The sequence below is a fragment of the Colias philodice genome, chromosome 12 (assembly GCF_061535455.1).
Source record: "Colias philodice isolate Cphi_HAF_F1 chromosome 12, ilColPhil1 Martin Lab GWU primary, whole genome shotgun sequence".
Lineage (NCBI taxonomy): Eukaryota > Metazoa > Arthropoda > Insecta > Lepidoptera > Pieridae > Colias > Colias philodice.
This window is the reverse complement of record NC_143097.1, coordinates 4,468,729-4,484,298: the sequence shown is the minus strand read 5'-3', so window position 1 is coordinate 4,484,298 and position 15,570 is coordinate 4,468,729. Positions and strand designations below refer to the sequence as shown.

Below are 15,570 nucleotides of genomic sequence, written 5' to 3'. Positions count from 1 at the left end.
AAAAAACTTGGAAAAGTAAAATTATAAAATTTCATGAATAGTCAACTATAACCAGCTATCATATCAGAATGAAGAAAATATACTTAATCATTAAAATATTTTATAAATTATAAGTATTTTTAAAAACAGTAGAATTATAATAAAAATTAAATCTTTTTAACAATTAAAATATTATGTGCTGCAAAAGTTTGATACATCTTTGCAAAATTTCAAGATTTGCACTTTAAATTATTTGTTTCAATAGTTAGCGAATCTCAGCGACAATTTTCTCAAGGCAAATCAATGGACATTGCATATTATGTACGTTTTGTTGGGTCAATTACTATAGCAAGCAGTCTCGCAAGGCCCATTTCATCCATTCGCCTCAATCACGTCAATGAATACGACTCGGGGCAATCAATTTCAATTTTAGGCCAAGCTTCGCTCTGATATTCGACTTACAAACAGCTACGTGTTTAAAAGTGGCAAAAAAATGCTGATATTTTAGGGAACGTTACATTTATATTTTCGTGACGAGATTTTATGAGTGGACTTATTGAGGACAAAGTTAAAAGCATTAACAAATTTACGCACGAATGTCTTAGTAGTAGACATATATGTGCCGAAAACGTAGCGGTTCTTCAATCTTTTATCAAGCGACGCCAGTGTGAAAGCGGCTTGTCTAACATAGAATATTTTGCGGTATAATTTGCTGAACAAACATTAAATAGTGTTTTGTCATTGCAGTGTCACGTAGCCGATTTAAACATGCGCACGAGTGCACTTGTAATATGCTTTTTATAAGAATTAAATTTAAATGTGAATTGTGTGGGTAAAATATGTCGGGTTTTGGTAGATGGACCATGTTTGAAGGTGATATGGAAGATGTTCAGGTACTAATTTGTATATTTTCTATTTAATCTAGAGAATTTTATAAATGTTTTCTATTATTGTAAATACATTTTTATAACACTGCTTGGTTCTAAAAAGATTACTTAGACATTTTTTTTTAATTATTCAAAATGAATATTTTTACAGAAGAAATAATGTGCCTACTGTATATAAAATACACAACATTGAGCCATAATTAATATGAATTCTAGGCTAAAAGCTCTGTATCTATTCTTTCTTCCTTATTTTTTTATGTTTAAAAAGGAGGTACATATCATTAACTAATAAGCTTTTGTGAGTGGGCATCCATTAATTTAATATTTATTCGTTATTCCTCGAACTTTACCTATAATATGCACCAGCACCTTTATTTATATTAAATATATTTAATTATTTATTTTAAACAAGGCAGACTTTAAAATGAATAATTAGAATTTGAAAAGCGCTTTTTGAAAATTTTGCAAATACAAATATTTTTAGGAAGGCTCTTAAGTATTCCACCATACTTTCACATTATTTTGCGCGATAAATTTTAGAATTAGTATACCTATTTACAATATAACGTTATGTTGAAATGGATGAGTACTAGAATTCGTAACTTTAAATGGGATATGATCAAGAATATAATTTCTCATATTCCCGCTCGCGCTCTACCTACAGAATATTTTTCTATTATGAACGGTCAAAATAGTTAGTACGCGCATAATATCTGAACGGCATTCTTGCTTTAGCCTTCCTTTACAGCTCTATACATATACATATTTGAAAAAGAAAATAACAAGGGGAAGACATTTCACATTTGTAGAGTCATCCGCGCCTCGGGTATTTTGTGTCATCATCATCATCATCAGCTGACATACGTTCCCACTGCTGGTACCTGGGACACGGGCCTCCCATGACGCTATTTTGTACAATATAAATAAATTGTAAACTAAAAAAATATGCTTTACCACTTTTATATTTTCATCATATTATGTTATAAACCCTTTCATATTCTATTCATTAAATACACACATTGCACGATTAAAAATACTTTAAAGTAAAGCGTCTTGTTTAAGTACATATTATAATATCATATGTTTCTAATATGAACGTTCGGGTTATAAAGACGAATCTAACGATATCTCTATCATTAGGTATGTAGAGACGTTTATTAGTTTGGATTTAGTTTAATTTAAGATATTATAAAGATATAAGCAATATTACATACGAGTCCATACATAATACGCTTGAGAAAACCAACCCTCCCTAGCTGTCGGGTTAAAAGCTTCGACTTTCAAAGAAAAAATAAAAACACAACATTCTTATTTTGAAGATTTTATTTAGAGAGGGAAATAAGTTTTACAAAGTATAAAACATAGTTATCTAAACTAATTATTTATCATTAAAAATGCTTATATTATATCAAATTATACTCGAAGGACCTGCGAATAAAAAGAACTTTATTATGAGTTAAGTTTGAGTGGCGATTGTTTCTTAAATCAAATAATACCTGTAATCTTTCAAGCACTCTATTATCATATGTGTATTGTGTATTATATGTTATACATAAAAATTTCTTATAGATGATTTATTTAAGCACCATACTCGTACAAGACATTGTTTCGATTTTATTTACTTTGATTCGTGAAGGGCTCACCGCTCAAGTGGTCAAGCAAATGTCAATTTCATGCCAAGACTAGTTAAATGCACTAATATTAAGATAATGTATAATGACGTAATCTGGAGCGGTGAACGTGTCGGAAAGGAAAAGTGGGCGAACCACCTAAGTTTGCAGCCTCGGAAGCGCCTACGCATGCCCACATCCCTTCTATCTACTGGAATTTCGTACTAGGATTCTTGTTTTACATTTGTCCTTAATATTCATTCATTTCTAAACAGCGTGGGTTTGGTGGATGATGAATGAAATTTCGTGAACTAAATGCGTGTTTTATCACCAATGAAAACTTAAATAACGTTTCATAATTGGATAGTTATAATAATATTATAAATGAAAAATGTTTTTAATAATTCCATCCTGTGTATAAATACAAACAATCTTAAATGAATTAAGTAGTATCTACTATAATTTCTGGCTGTGTCAGATCGGGTATATATTCCAGTGTGATCGATTACGTTTTTGTGTGGTAAAATACAAAAAATATGAAAGTACAAATAATAAAATGGTCCTTTGAGCTTTGTAGTAAAAATAACTAACCGTGCGGAAAATATGTCACGGAGAGCATCATTTCTTAACTCTATTATGTGAAGTATTTAGGTAGCACCGCACCTATGATCGTGGTGTTCATAATATTTGTTCAGGTGTGCATTGTGTTATGTTATGAGTTCAAATGAATGAGTTACGGAGAACACAGAGAAGTAGTGAGGAGGTATTGCGCATGTGTACTCGCGCTCGATAACCGCACTACGTCCGCGTCCACCGCACGTGTCCATGTGACCAAGGATCGAGATGAAGGAGGCTGTGTGATCTCGCAGCGGCGTAGCGTAGTGGGTAGCGACTAGCGAGGGCCGTAAAGGCGCGGGGCGAATTGCGCGCGGCTCCATCGTCTCCGCACCGCCAGTCGTACGCTCACGCTAGCACGAACGGGTGTTTATCGAGTTACCGTCGCGCCGCTACTTCGCCCGTACTCGCATAATCGGCATTGTTTTTCTTGCGTGTTTTTACGCAGCTGTAAAAAGTTTCAGGTGATGTGCGATGGTAGTACAGTAATAGTGCCGTGCTGGATTTGTTTTTGAAATAGTTGGGGAAGTGTTTATCGTTGCGAGCGCTGGAGTCGGTAAGGAGTCGGTGGGACCGGCGGCGGGCGGTGTTGGGGCTGTAGTGACGGGTCGGTGGATGGTGCGGCGCGGGCGGGCGCCGGGGCGCGGCCGGCGGCGCCGCTAGCAAAATGTCGATACCCCTTGGCCGGGAGACTGTGCTTCCCACGCAGGTGAGTTCTGAGTTTACGCTTTTCTCGCTTTTCCGGACGTACAGTGCGAGCGTGCGCGTAATCGTACAGGCGCTACCGGTGTCGGAGTACGGTCAAACAATGCTTCTAGGCCTCGAGTAAATAGAAGACGACGGGAATTGGTAATTACTATGTACTATTATGCGCGTATTTTCTAAATTTCAATTTTTTCTTATTATTTTCATTTTAACAAGGCATAAAATACACTCAAAGCTAATATTTAAGAGAAGGTTCGGCGTTATAATATTTCCTCTAAAATCTATAAAATATGCACATAATATCTTTTATTCTTATCACTTTATCATACGATAGGTACTTACCTTCGATTTATACATTTAATTTCCTCAATACTTCAAAATAATGTGTAAGCGTAGTACTGATAAGTAATGTCATCATGGATGATTATCTCGGTAAAGTAATTACTTATCGTGACCGTGGCCGTGGCATGAAAATTTTAATTTTTACGCATTATTTTACATTTCGCTTTAACAATATAGAGATAATTATTTATTATTTATAACAAAATAAACATTAAAATGTGTGTGCATAAAAACAATATTACATAATTAATGATTCATTTATTAGTTATGTGTAATATCTCGCTAAGACAGCTAATTATCTTTCTAATCGCGTTGTAAAAGAAATATACTATTCTTATTAATATTAATCAGCATTAGTGGAACAAACAAACAACAGGAGTCACTCAATGAACGCATGTTTATCGATTTGCCTTATCACACAGTTGCAAGAAAACTTACGTCACAAGAGAGTTCTAAAAATAGAATTTTCTTAGCGTCCAAGGAAAATGTATTTACTTTTCATTTTGTATATATTTTTTCATATCTTACAGATTTCAAATCATGGCAATAATATCTAGATTTTTAATTTAAAATGAAATACAAATACAATCGGACTTTACGTTTTTGATTTCAAATTATGTGATCGCTTCCATAACAAGAAAACTAAATCGAAATAACATCTATAAAAAGAAGAAATTATTTTCAATTCCTATTCTAGTTAACGTAATGAGAATCGGAACTCGCGATCGTAAGGCAATTTTCGTTGGCATGCTTACAGTTTCAGCGCGGTTGAGTTCAAGGCTCTATTGATCCAAAAGGCGTGTGCAAGGTTGGCCGGTTATTTTTGGTTATTGTTTCCACTTTCCAGCTTTCCATTTACAAATACAGGAAATACGTCTTTCTTCCCATATTGGGTTGCCATTGAAATGATTATTTGGAAAATTGTTTACGTTTTGTTGTAGAGCTTCAGTTTAAATAGCGTTTAATCATTGTAAATAGGTTTCAAATCGTTCAAACTGTTATGTAAGTATTTTAATTTTCAAGCTGTATGATTATCTATTTTTGATATCTTTACGTACATTCTCCTTGAAAAATGAAAACAACGAAATTATTTAAATAAACTCTACATAACCTAAAACTCTACATCTATGTTTAGTTTGAAAATAATTTCGGAAAAATTCTTACGTATGCATAATCAATGATTATTAATTGAATAGAAATAGAAAGAAATAAATAAAATCTTATTTTTTAGATCAGTTTATTGATTTGCAAGTTTATAACGAGAGCTTAAAATTGAAATCGTTGACATCTTGAAATATCCTTGTGAGTCCTTTCCATACCTTTTATGAGTTCTTTGTTGTGGATAGACTTTCGTGTCTAAGGTGTATGTATGTACATTAATCGTCTCTAAAGCTTCGTGACGCTTCTTGTTCGAGTAAAATCCTCGTTGAGTCGCGATAAAAGTACTCACACTTCATGCGTGTTATAATTGTTATATTAATACGTATATAGGTAAGTAACACTTTTATTTGTATAACCCGTTAAGATTAGACAGATATACTTAGCGTCCTGGTCGCCTAGATAGCTCCGAGTCGCGTTTAGCGACGTCTGCGCATGTCCCACATACTTTGCTCTAGAATGAGTCATGATATGTGGTCGCCTCAGTGAAATGCGAAAAAGTATTAACTGATTATTATTTTATTGTTATAACATGTTTTAACTGAATATCCAAAATAAAAAGAATTCAATACAACAATGAAATTTATCATGATTAAAATAATACATACCTGCAAATAATTTTTAACCAAACATATCACTAAGAGACACTTGTTCTGTTATTTTAATTTAAGCTAGCAAAAAATCTTATTATTTCTTTTTATTCAGTAATCCTTTTTTGCCACTTTATTTCACGGTACCAATGAAATAATAACTTGTGACGAAGTAAGATTTCTCTTATGTAGATTGTGCGGCGATAAAAGAGCGATTCTAAACCGATACAATAGACTGAAAACGATATTAGAGTCTATCCGCCCCAGTGCAATGAGATAAGCTAAAGTATAATAGGAAATTATGCTAACTAAGCTATCCTGAAGCTATATCCTTATCAGCGGTACATTGTCTGCATCTCACCATTGGCCTATTTAATAGAATCGTGGTATTGAGATATTATATTAGTCTAATATACATAAATATAAAGTGCTTTCGAAAATTATAAGTTTCAGAATGATATGAATTTATCTTGTGATATTTAATAATAGTTTTAAACTTGAGGTAATAGCTTTTTCAAAAATTACTAACGTAAATCATATAAACGTGATATTCAAATACAGGTACATAATTTAGACTTGTTTGATCACAGATATCTTAAAACATTTTATAGATCTTTGAGAATAAATTCATTCTCTAATGTAAAAATAGGTAGGTTGGTATATAATTAAAGCCCGGCTAAACCAAATGATTTATACCATCAGAATGACTAATGTTCTAAACGCAGATTTATATTATAATACAAATCATTTGTTGTTGACACAATATCTATTAAATATATATCCTTTAATAGATTTCAAACGGCTTAGTCACGTTTTCTTAGAAAACAACACCACATTTCTTCATCAAAACATCTATTAACCCCAATTTCTAATTTTTTGTCGTCAATTAGAGGCTTTTGCGTTTTGGTTAGTCACGACGATCAAGTTTATATTTGCCTAAGTTGGGTAGGCATCAAATTAAATGATTTTCATTTTAGTGTTCATTTTATTATGGAGAACTACCATGCATCGAAATATAAATAAACTTTTGTTAAATTAATAATTTTTATCTTTAAAATCATTGTTATAATATAGTGCATGGTTTACCTTCATACATTATTAACTTCTTAATCAATAAAAGGATGCTAGTTAAACTAGAAAATTTAAATGACACAGTAAAAAAAATGGAATAGCAAACAAATACATAGTACATGTGAAAAACTATCTCAAATACTTACTGCTACGTGAATGTGAGGCGGCCTCAATAGTTTCTCCTCGTATCAATGTTATCGATAAAACGATAGCAATACCATTTTGTTTTGGCTATCGTCTGTCACTGCGATAAACATAACAACGCCTTATCGTTCGCTGGTTTATTCTCACGTACACATTTAAATTTATTAACAGTTGAAAAAGCACTTCCTATTTTCGTTTTTTACAATTATATAGGTATATGTAGATAATGTAGAGCGAATGTGGAGCGAGAGATGTAACAAAATATTTATCGCTATTTAAAATAAAATTTAATTTTTATAATTTGAATTTGAAAAAATAAATTCGTAAAAGAATCTGGTACATTGTTGAGAGGTCTAAAATATTGATCTCACGCATCTTCCGAAGTATGCGATGCCTTATAAGGACGCGGCCTGTTCTGGCCAATTAGTAAAAACCGGTGCATCCAAATAACGTTTCTGGAGTACGAATCGCGTGCGTGATTTCGTGGAACTATCGTTTCCTTAAATACCCGGGGCCGGTATATCGACTTCTTGCCTGCTGTCCTCGGCGGCGTCCTTTAGGCTACTTTTGGAGAATGCTCCCGCCCTCCATATAAGGTGAGACCAATCGCTCCCGTGTCTTCAGCTCTCGATTGTTTCGCCCAGTTTGGAAATTGCCGGCATTTATGAGGTTTTTTTATTTACTATTATTTAGTTGCTATTTATAGGCGTTGATTCTTGAGATGTTTTGATTCGCATTGATTTCTTATTCAACATAGATATTGTTTTCTTTGTTAGTAGGCTTTGAACGATTATATGAGGCTAAATTTTATGTTACACTAATATCAAGCTTATATTTAAAGTACATATACATTTATATATGCTCAATCTGAAAGCTTTAAAACAAGTTTTGCCATGAAGGCTTTTAAAATCTGTGTTTAAATAGAAAACGCTAAGATATTAATGCGTTTGTATGTTGATAATTGCTGCTCAATCGGAAATTTAAATCCACTTGACAGTTGAATATAATTTCCGAGGTTTATTCCTAAAATCGTAAAGGGTAGTGTCGTAAGCTGGCTCGTTGACCGTCAGGACCTTATAGGGCGCCATCGAGGCCGAAGTCCCCTCAGGGCACCTTACTGAGACATGTTTACATTATTCGCTTTATTTAATTACTTTATAACATTACTTTTTCGACTTGTCTCATGACAAAATTACAGCATGTTTTAACTTCTCATATGCTAGGTGTTAATAATTGTGGTATTGTATATTTTTAATATAATCAATGCATGTGAAAGGAATTTTTCTTAGCTGACTTCAAATATCTATGCCACAATTTGGTTCCATTTAGTTCTGAATGTTAATTGCACATGTACTTTGTTGTGTTGCAATCCCTTTATATAAAAGGTTTTATTTTGTTTAACTGCACGCAGTCTTTTGAAATACAATTCTATTATTGCTATGTGAATGTTTTACATCGGTTGGTAATATGCTCTATAATAATCTATAGGTTAGGGCAGGTCTCGGTCAGATTGTAAATGTCAGTTCCGGGAGCTCTCTAGAAAATGTTTTTATGAATGTTTAAGGTACACTTGTACGTCGCGAAGATTTTTACAGTCCGTTATACTCTCTCATACCTTGTTAACCTTTTAACGGACGCAATTATTCACAAAGGCCAGCAGTTATCTGTCGCAGATTACTGTTTCGACAATCTTAATATTCACTTCGAACAGAGATATTTATTACACCATTGTCTTAAGCTCTTATGAGATGTGCCGGAATCCCGAACCCTCATTGTCGATTTCTAAATTGTTTCATATTTTTTAAAGTTAATAGCAAAAGTTTCGCAACGATTTCTCTACCACGAACGTTATCATATCATTAGTCGTCATTTGTTGGTTTCTCTTTGAACTTGATAGATTAACTTTTAAGGTAAGGCTCTCGACAATTTAATTGATCACCGTTGCCGTCTACATCTGAATCAATTACTCTTTGGTGATGGTTATTGACTCGGCGAGATAAGACACGCTAAAACTAGCGCAAACGCTCTTTACAACGTAATTAACTGGTTAGCCTCTATCGACCGCGCCGCTTCGCATTTGACGGCTGGTGTTGGGATAATCCAATATAGACCTTAGTAGCTTACGACACTTCGACTTTAACTAAGTTCGAAATCTCATACAAACTTCTAAATAGGGTGGTGTGAACAAATCGAATCTGACTCTATCGGAAAATGAGATTCAAGTTACGATTTTCGATCACCAGAGAGATACTCGTAGATTCGTTGGATTTGGATACTTTATTTAAGGCGTTACCCGGCAATTTCGACTATGTTCAACCTCTATAAAGTCTGGTACAACATAAAGCACAATACCGAAAAAAATATATAAAATAGGATGGTCTTTGATCTTTAATTGCTCGCGAGGAATTTTTTCCAAAGTTAATAGATTTCTAGAAAAAAAATGTGCCGTGGTCATTGATTTTTCCGCAAATACTCTATAAACTTCGTAACCTGCAGACTTAGAGCTCTGAAAATTTTATGTTTAATAAATTATCAGTTACACAACAGTCCCTGACGAGGATATTTTGTTTCACTGATTAGTATCTTTTTAAATACAAAATGCGAGGAAAAAAGAAGGTGCAGCGGGAGAGGTTTGAGATCCGTCAAGTATGGTCAAGGTTATTAGCGCATGTATAAGCCTTAATGCGATACTTTAAAGTTTAAATTTCAAACGTCACTTATCATCATGGTCATGTTACCTCGATAAAGCATTCAAACATCAATTATGATTATATTAATAAAATGCTGGACTTTCGATAAGCAATAAAATCAATTAATTCGAGATTTTCCTCACTCCAATATGAAGTTGCGGGTCAGTTGATTGGATGCAATTTGTGATTACATACTGTTAATATTGATTTAAGCATTTGTGTTAATATTTGGGACAAAAGGATCATTTATGCATCGGTTTAAACAAGTTTTAATATGTATTTAATTTGAGCAAATGAAAGCTTACCATGTACACCCATGTACCTCGGTAACATCAGGTATACTCAGAATAATCATGTTTTGCATATTTGTGCTTTTATTCACATCATGTCTTGATGTTCACCGCTTCTTAGCAAGCATATAATTTACCTAAAACTTTCTGTAATATTTTAAAACTTTATGACTCATTTGTGTATAAGCATTAGTTTATTTTAGTAGCGGTAATGGTGTAAGGCCAGCACGTTAACCTTTTACAACTTATTAAATATTTGTTATAATACCCTAGTATAATATTTAATTTAACTAGGTCATGTATGATGAACTAGATATAACAACATGGTACGTTTTGTATCCGACACTTATCGCGTGTAACACAACCTTCATATAAACTTATAACAAGTCCCTATTTACGATGACATGCTTAACTAATTGTATACAATAAGATAAGTAATGTATACATATTCATCTTTGTATTTCATGACAAAGGCTTGTTTTTCTCAAAATGGTCAAGTACCTACTACCTCTCATGTTATGTAAAATTGTAATGTGAAAATATGAAATTACCACGAAAATACAGATAATTTAGAAAGATTCGTAAATGAGTAGGCACAGACGTTAAACGCAATAGTCTTGGAAACGTTGACGCCGAGTCACTAGTGCTTTATTCGCGTCAGTTCGCCGCGCTGATTATTTCAAAACGAATTATAAAAGCTAAGTTAGTCTGCTTGAAGTCAAAGCTGGGATAAGCACTAACTCAATTAAAATGAAGCTCGCTGCAGAAACGGAAATCCACTCATTATAAGCACCGTTTGCTTCTCGTTTTAGTTGGGAATCAATAGGCTTTGTTGGTTCCAATTAGTTCAAAAATTAATACTACTCTTATATGAGGCTGTTTATAGACTCACGTATTAATATCCTTTTATTTAAAATGCGAGTTTTAAACAATGAAGCGCAAGTTATAATTATTGTTATGACTTTGTTCTATATTCAAGGATTCTGCTCTATTTAAAAGATACTATAACGGTTGAATATGTGGAACATGGCTTTTTATTTAGTACTTAATGAAAAAGCCGTTCTGATTACTTTCATGGTCTTAACTTTTCATATAGCATCAGTTCTTTAGGATTTTTATTTTTAAAGATTTTCTCATACTACAAAAATGAATTATCGAAAGAGAAACTAATAATCCATAGTCTCTATATTATGTTTTTGACAGTCCTGATTACGGTTTGTTTAATAGTTTCAGGATAACAAAGGCACTTTTTAATTTCATCAACCGACATTGTTTCAGGGAGATTAAATTCAGACAATAGGCCTCAAAATGGCTTCCTCCTTTCCTTGTTAAAATAATGGATGAGTTGCTATTGTCAGGAAAGAAAATTTTAAATAGTATATGATATAATAAATTGCATGAATATTAAAATGTCGACGTGAATGTAGAGGCCAGCTTTTCTTGAATAAAGGTGATTAATATTAATTATATTATACTCCGTTTATACCACAGGTTTATACGTATATACTGGGTATTTGGATTGAATTGGATGAATTAGAACAAAGGTTCGTCTGAATTGAAAGCTGCTGCAAAGAGATAGAACAATTACCTGTTATACAGCAGTTTGCTTTAAGATGAGACTAATTAGATGTAATTTTTTGAAATAATTATTCAGGGTGCCTTTGTTTTCTCTAAAATTTATTAGACGGTTATAATGAACATGACTGGTATCTTTAGTTTTCTTATAGCATTATTTTCCTGATTAACTGTTTTAATGCTCTAGGTATTATAGCTCGTAATCCATTAGTTTTTTTTGTTTATGCATGCGGTTTAGATTCGACTTCGTCGGTGGTAAGGTGGGTTGAGGGTGACAGAATTCTTTGATACAATTAACAAATGGCCGGCGCGCTGCAAAGCCACAAACAAATTAACTCATTATTCACAAACAATTTGCAGCGGAGGCCGCGGAAATGTTTCCCATTGCAGTACGTTGACACTTACGTGTGTTGTTTAGTGTCGAGTCAATGACCTCAAATGTTATAAAAAGCAACTTGAAGCTGCCCGACGCACTGCAAATTGACTCCATATTGGACGAAGCGACATCGCTGACTTACCTTATTCTACCGATTGATTCTTGATAAACACGCTCTCATTATAAGCCATGTTAGTCGTTAAATGTATCGAATGCCTTGAATTCCTAGAGAATGGATTAAATGTTAAGGTAATTGGACTGACGGAAATAAATTGAATAGTGTCCGACCGAACTTTCGGTTTCGGTTTCGGTTTCGGCCGAGTTTCGGCCAAAAATCAAGTTTCGGCCGCAGTTTCGGTTTCGGCCAAAATCGGCCGAAACTTTTGCCGAAACCGAAACTTATTTCGCAAGTTCAGTGAACTTAGTTCACACACGTTCACGCTCGCCTAACTTCGTTTTCCTCGGCAACGCTTTGACGGACGCTGTCAAAGCGTTGGTTGACCCACGCTGGTGGAAACAATTTTTGATTATCTATGTTGAGATTGGAACTGGGTGTAATAGTAATTAATAATTATTATTTTTATATAAGAGGTACCTAAAAGAGACTGATTATTCTTCTAAGTACAAATATCAATCCAAAGTATTAAAGACTCTTTAATAAAGAGAAAGATCTCAAAATACCAAAACTTAGTATTTAAAGTAACAGTAACAATTACTGATTTGATTTAGATGACTGATTTTACTGAGAACTTAATTTGAAAAAATAATAAAAATTAAAGTTGTTATTCTTAATATTTTAAAAATATTATTTTTTTATTTTATTATATTATTTTTAAATAAATGATTACAACAAATTTAATATATGTACTGTGCTTTCATTTCATGCCCTAATTAAGGCAAAATAGTAGGTAAAATGCACCAAAGTTCAGTATTTTTAGAAATTTCATACTTGACCACGTGAGTTTCGGTTTCGGTTTCGGTTTCGGCCGAAACTGAAGCCACGGCCGAACATTCGGTTTCGGTTTCGGTTTCGGCCTGGAAACCAGTTTCGGTCGGACACTAAAATTGAACAATTAAATAATACGAGTTGAAATAAAGCACTTTCGGATTTCATCGTTTAAACTTTATAAATTAACGATGTGCCTCGGGGCTCGTTGGGTGGTCTAATTAGTAATTTTGTCTACAAATAGTTTGATTAAGGGAATATTTTATATCGGATATTAACTTTGCGGGACTTTTAACGACGATCGTAAAGTTCTTCAGCACAATTTAATATTTCAAGACTAAATGCAATATTATTTATCTTATCAATCACTACTTGGTATAACTGTAGATAAGAGACCTCGACCGGTTGAACATACTTCTCTAGTTTTAAAATAAACATTGTGGAAAAAATAAAATGCTTTCAGAAAATTGTTCGTCCCATAAAGTAATAATGTCATTGTTTTCCCTTAGGGCTCTATAGCGCTATGGTGTATGACTTTCACTGATCAAATTTTTGCTAAAAGCCGGTCCACGTTTCGCGAAAGTGGTTGGTCTGGTGGAGGCTTTATTTGTTGCTTAGAGCTTGTTATAGTAGATTGCTTTTCCTAATTTATTCTGTGTAATCTTCATATAACCTGAGATGAAATTATTATATTATTTATCACCTACTTACTTTGAAATATTGTTTATCTGTTGCTACTAATGAACCTACTTTCGTGGTCAAGAGATATTTTTAATTCGTTACGAGTAGGTTCTAAAAGAAAATTACTCCTAAAGGGTCGTTAAACGAATTGAAATCAAATATTAAAACACTGTCTGGCCCATACGTTTGTGTTATGCTTTCAGTTCTTATTACTGCCACTTTGTATTCTTAGCACGTGTGTATAAATTCATATCAGCGCACGAATTTTAGAGCCGTTGCGCATAAAACGCATTCTACGGACACAATTAGCATCCATTCTCCATAGTGTTATAAAACTAGTTATATTTTATTTTATGGTATGTTCATATGTCTGTAATTATGAAATAATTAACAACAATTTCACAGTGAAATTGCTGTTAATTACTGTGTTGGTAAAGAAATATTCACTCCTATCTAAAAAGTAGAATTCAAAATATGCATATTGCAGAAAATTATTTGATTGCTTTACAAAAGCTCCGCTTTGTATTTGTGGTCACATTAAACTTATTGAAGGTTTGTATTGAATATTTCTTCCTTAATTAAGTCAAAGCTTAATGTACATATAATATCAAAGCATTGTGTTAAGTCATTTCAAACTATTATGAGATTAAGGCTATCTATAAGTTTCCAGTTTTGACCGTCCACTCCGCCCACGAAACTTTAGTGTAAACAAACAAGTACACTGCCATATAAGTAGCCGTTCTTTCTTAGCAAGTGTCGGATTGTTAACCAAAAGTGGGCAATAAGAGAGTTCGTGAATTGATAAAATCAGACTATCGTATGCTGACGGTTGACAGTCGTGATCGTGACTCCGCTGTTTTGCCATCGCTACTGGATTATTTTATTAAGAAATCTGAGAACAAACTAGAATAAAGGGGTTAGTTTTAAACATGAATTCATAACAGTATTGTAATACCAGGAAACGAACAATGCTCTTTGGTGCCGTGTAGAGTGTTACTACGTTTTCTCTTATCAGACTAATAAGTAGGTATATACATATTATATATTATATTATGTGTCCACTTTAAGTTAAATATTCGAAATATTAAACCGGAAAATATTTAATTATTTGTCAAACAAATTACAGCGGTATTGCAAAAAAGTGTAAACCAGTCCGCCATAAATGTCTGAATTATTTTATCTGTGCGAACGGTATTAACTTAATTAAATAACGGTGTTATGTCCAAAGATTTCGAAAGTTACACAATCCAATAAAAATATGCTTTTGAAGGCAAAATAATAATATGTATTTTACTTAGTGTCAGGTATGATACATTTATTGTATTTTGCCAGTATCGAAATTCCATTATTTCCAATACGGTAAATACTTTTTTATTTATTTTTTATATACTGCTAAAACAACTGCGAACTAAGTTTTTCCATCAAATACAACTAGTTACTTTTTTTACGCATTGATGTCTTAATTTTGCTAGAATGTCCGATTTTGAAGGAACAATAAACATGATATTATGTTAATTAAGGAAATATTTTGTTTAAAAAGGAGGTATAATTAGGGATAGAGATTGGAATGTTATTGGGATCGACTTTCGAACAATAATGCGATATTGTGACATGCTAGCTGAAAGCTATTTGTTATTTAGTACGATTATTTCTTTAAATGTAAACACACTTGATTAAGAATTTACGTGTTTACAATAAGAATAGATAAACATTTACAATTTATTGTGACTATAACCACTGAATTTGTTGTCAATTTTTATATCACGGAATTACGGTCTAGTTTATTTTCAAACGGTATCATGGACAAATGTGAAATATTAAAGAACACATGTTCATGGGTGATATGCACAAAACCAGATCGCGTTTCGAATCTGACACAACCTTTAATTTGATTGACGTAGTAAAATAATG

General features: G+C 33.1%; 1 protein-coding gene and 2 long non-coding RNA genes across 5 annotated transcripts in view; 2 read left to right on the top strand and 1 right to left on the bottom strand.

Moving 5' to 3' along the window:
- LOC149483913 (uncharacterized) overlaps window positions 1-15,570 on the top strand; it is a 227,323-nt gene that overhangs the window by 35,103 nt on the left and 176,650 nt on the right. The window lies entirely within an intron of this gene.
- LOC149483922 (uncharacterized) overlaps window positions 1-15,570 on the bottom strand; it is a 188,253-nt gene that overhangs the window by 124,472 nt on the left and 48,211 nt on the right. The window lies entirely within an intron of this gene.
- p130CAS (Serine_rich_CAS and FAT-like_CAS_C domain-containing protein p130CAS) overlaps window positions 743-15,570 on the top strand; it is a 55,366-nt gene continuing 40,538 nt past the window's right edge. The window contains exon 1 of one of the 3 annotated variants that reach the window (XM_089701448.1): window positions 743-872. In XM_089701448.1, coding sequence (XP_089557574.1) covers window positions 819-872 — 54 coding nt within the window. In that variant the 5' untranslated portion in view covers window positions 743-818. Of the gene's footprint in view, window positions 873-3,105; window positions 3,801-3,825; window positions 3,941-15,570 lie in introns of those variants that run through there. The other 2 variants (XM_089701449.1, XM_089701451.1) reach the window with 2 other exon arrangements.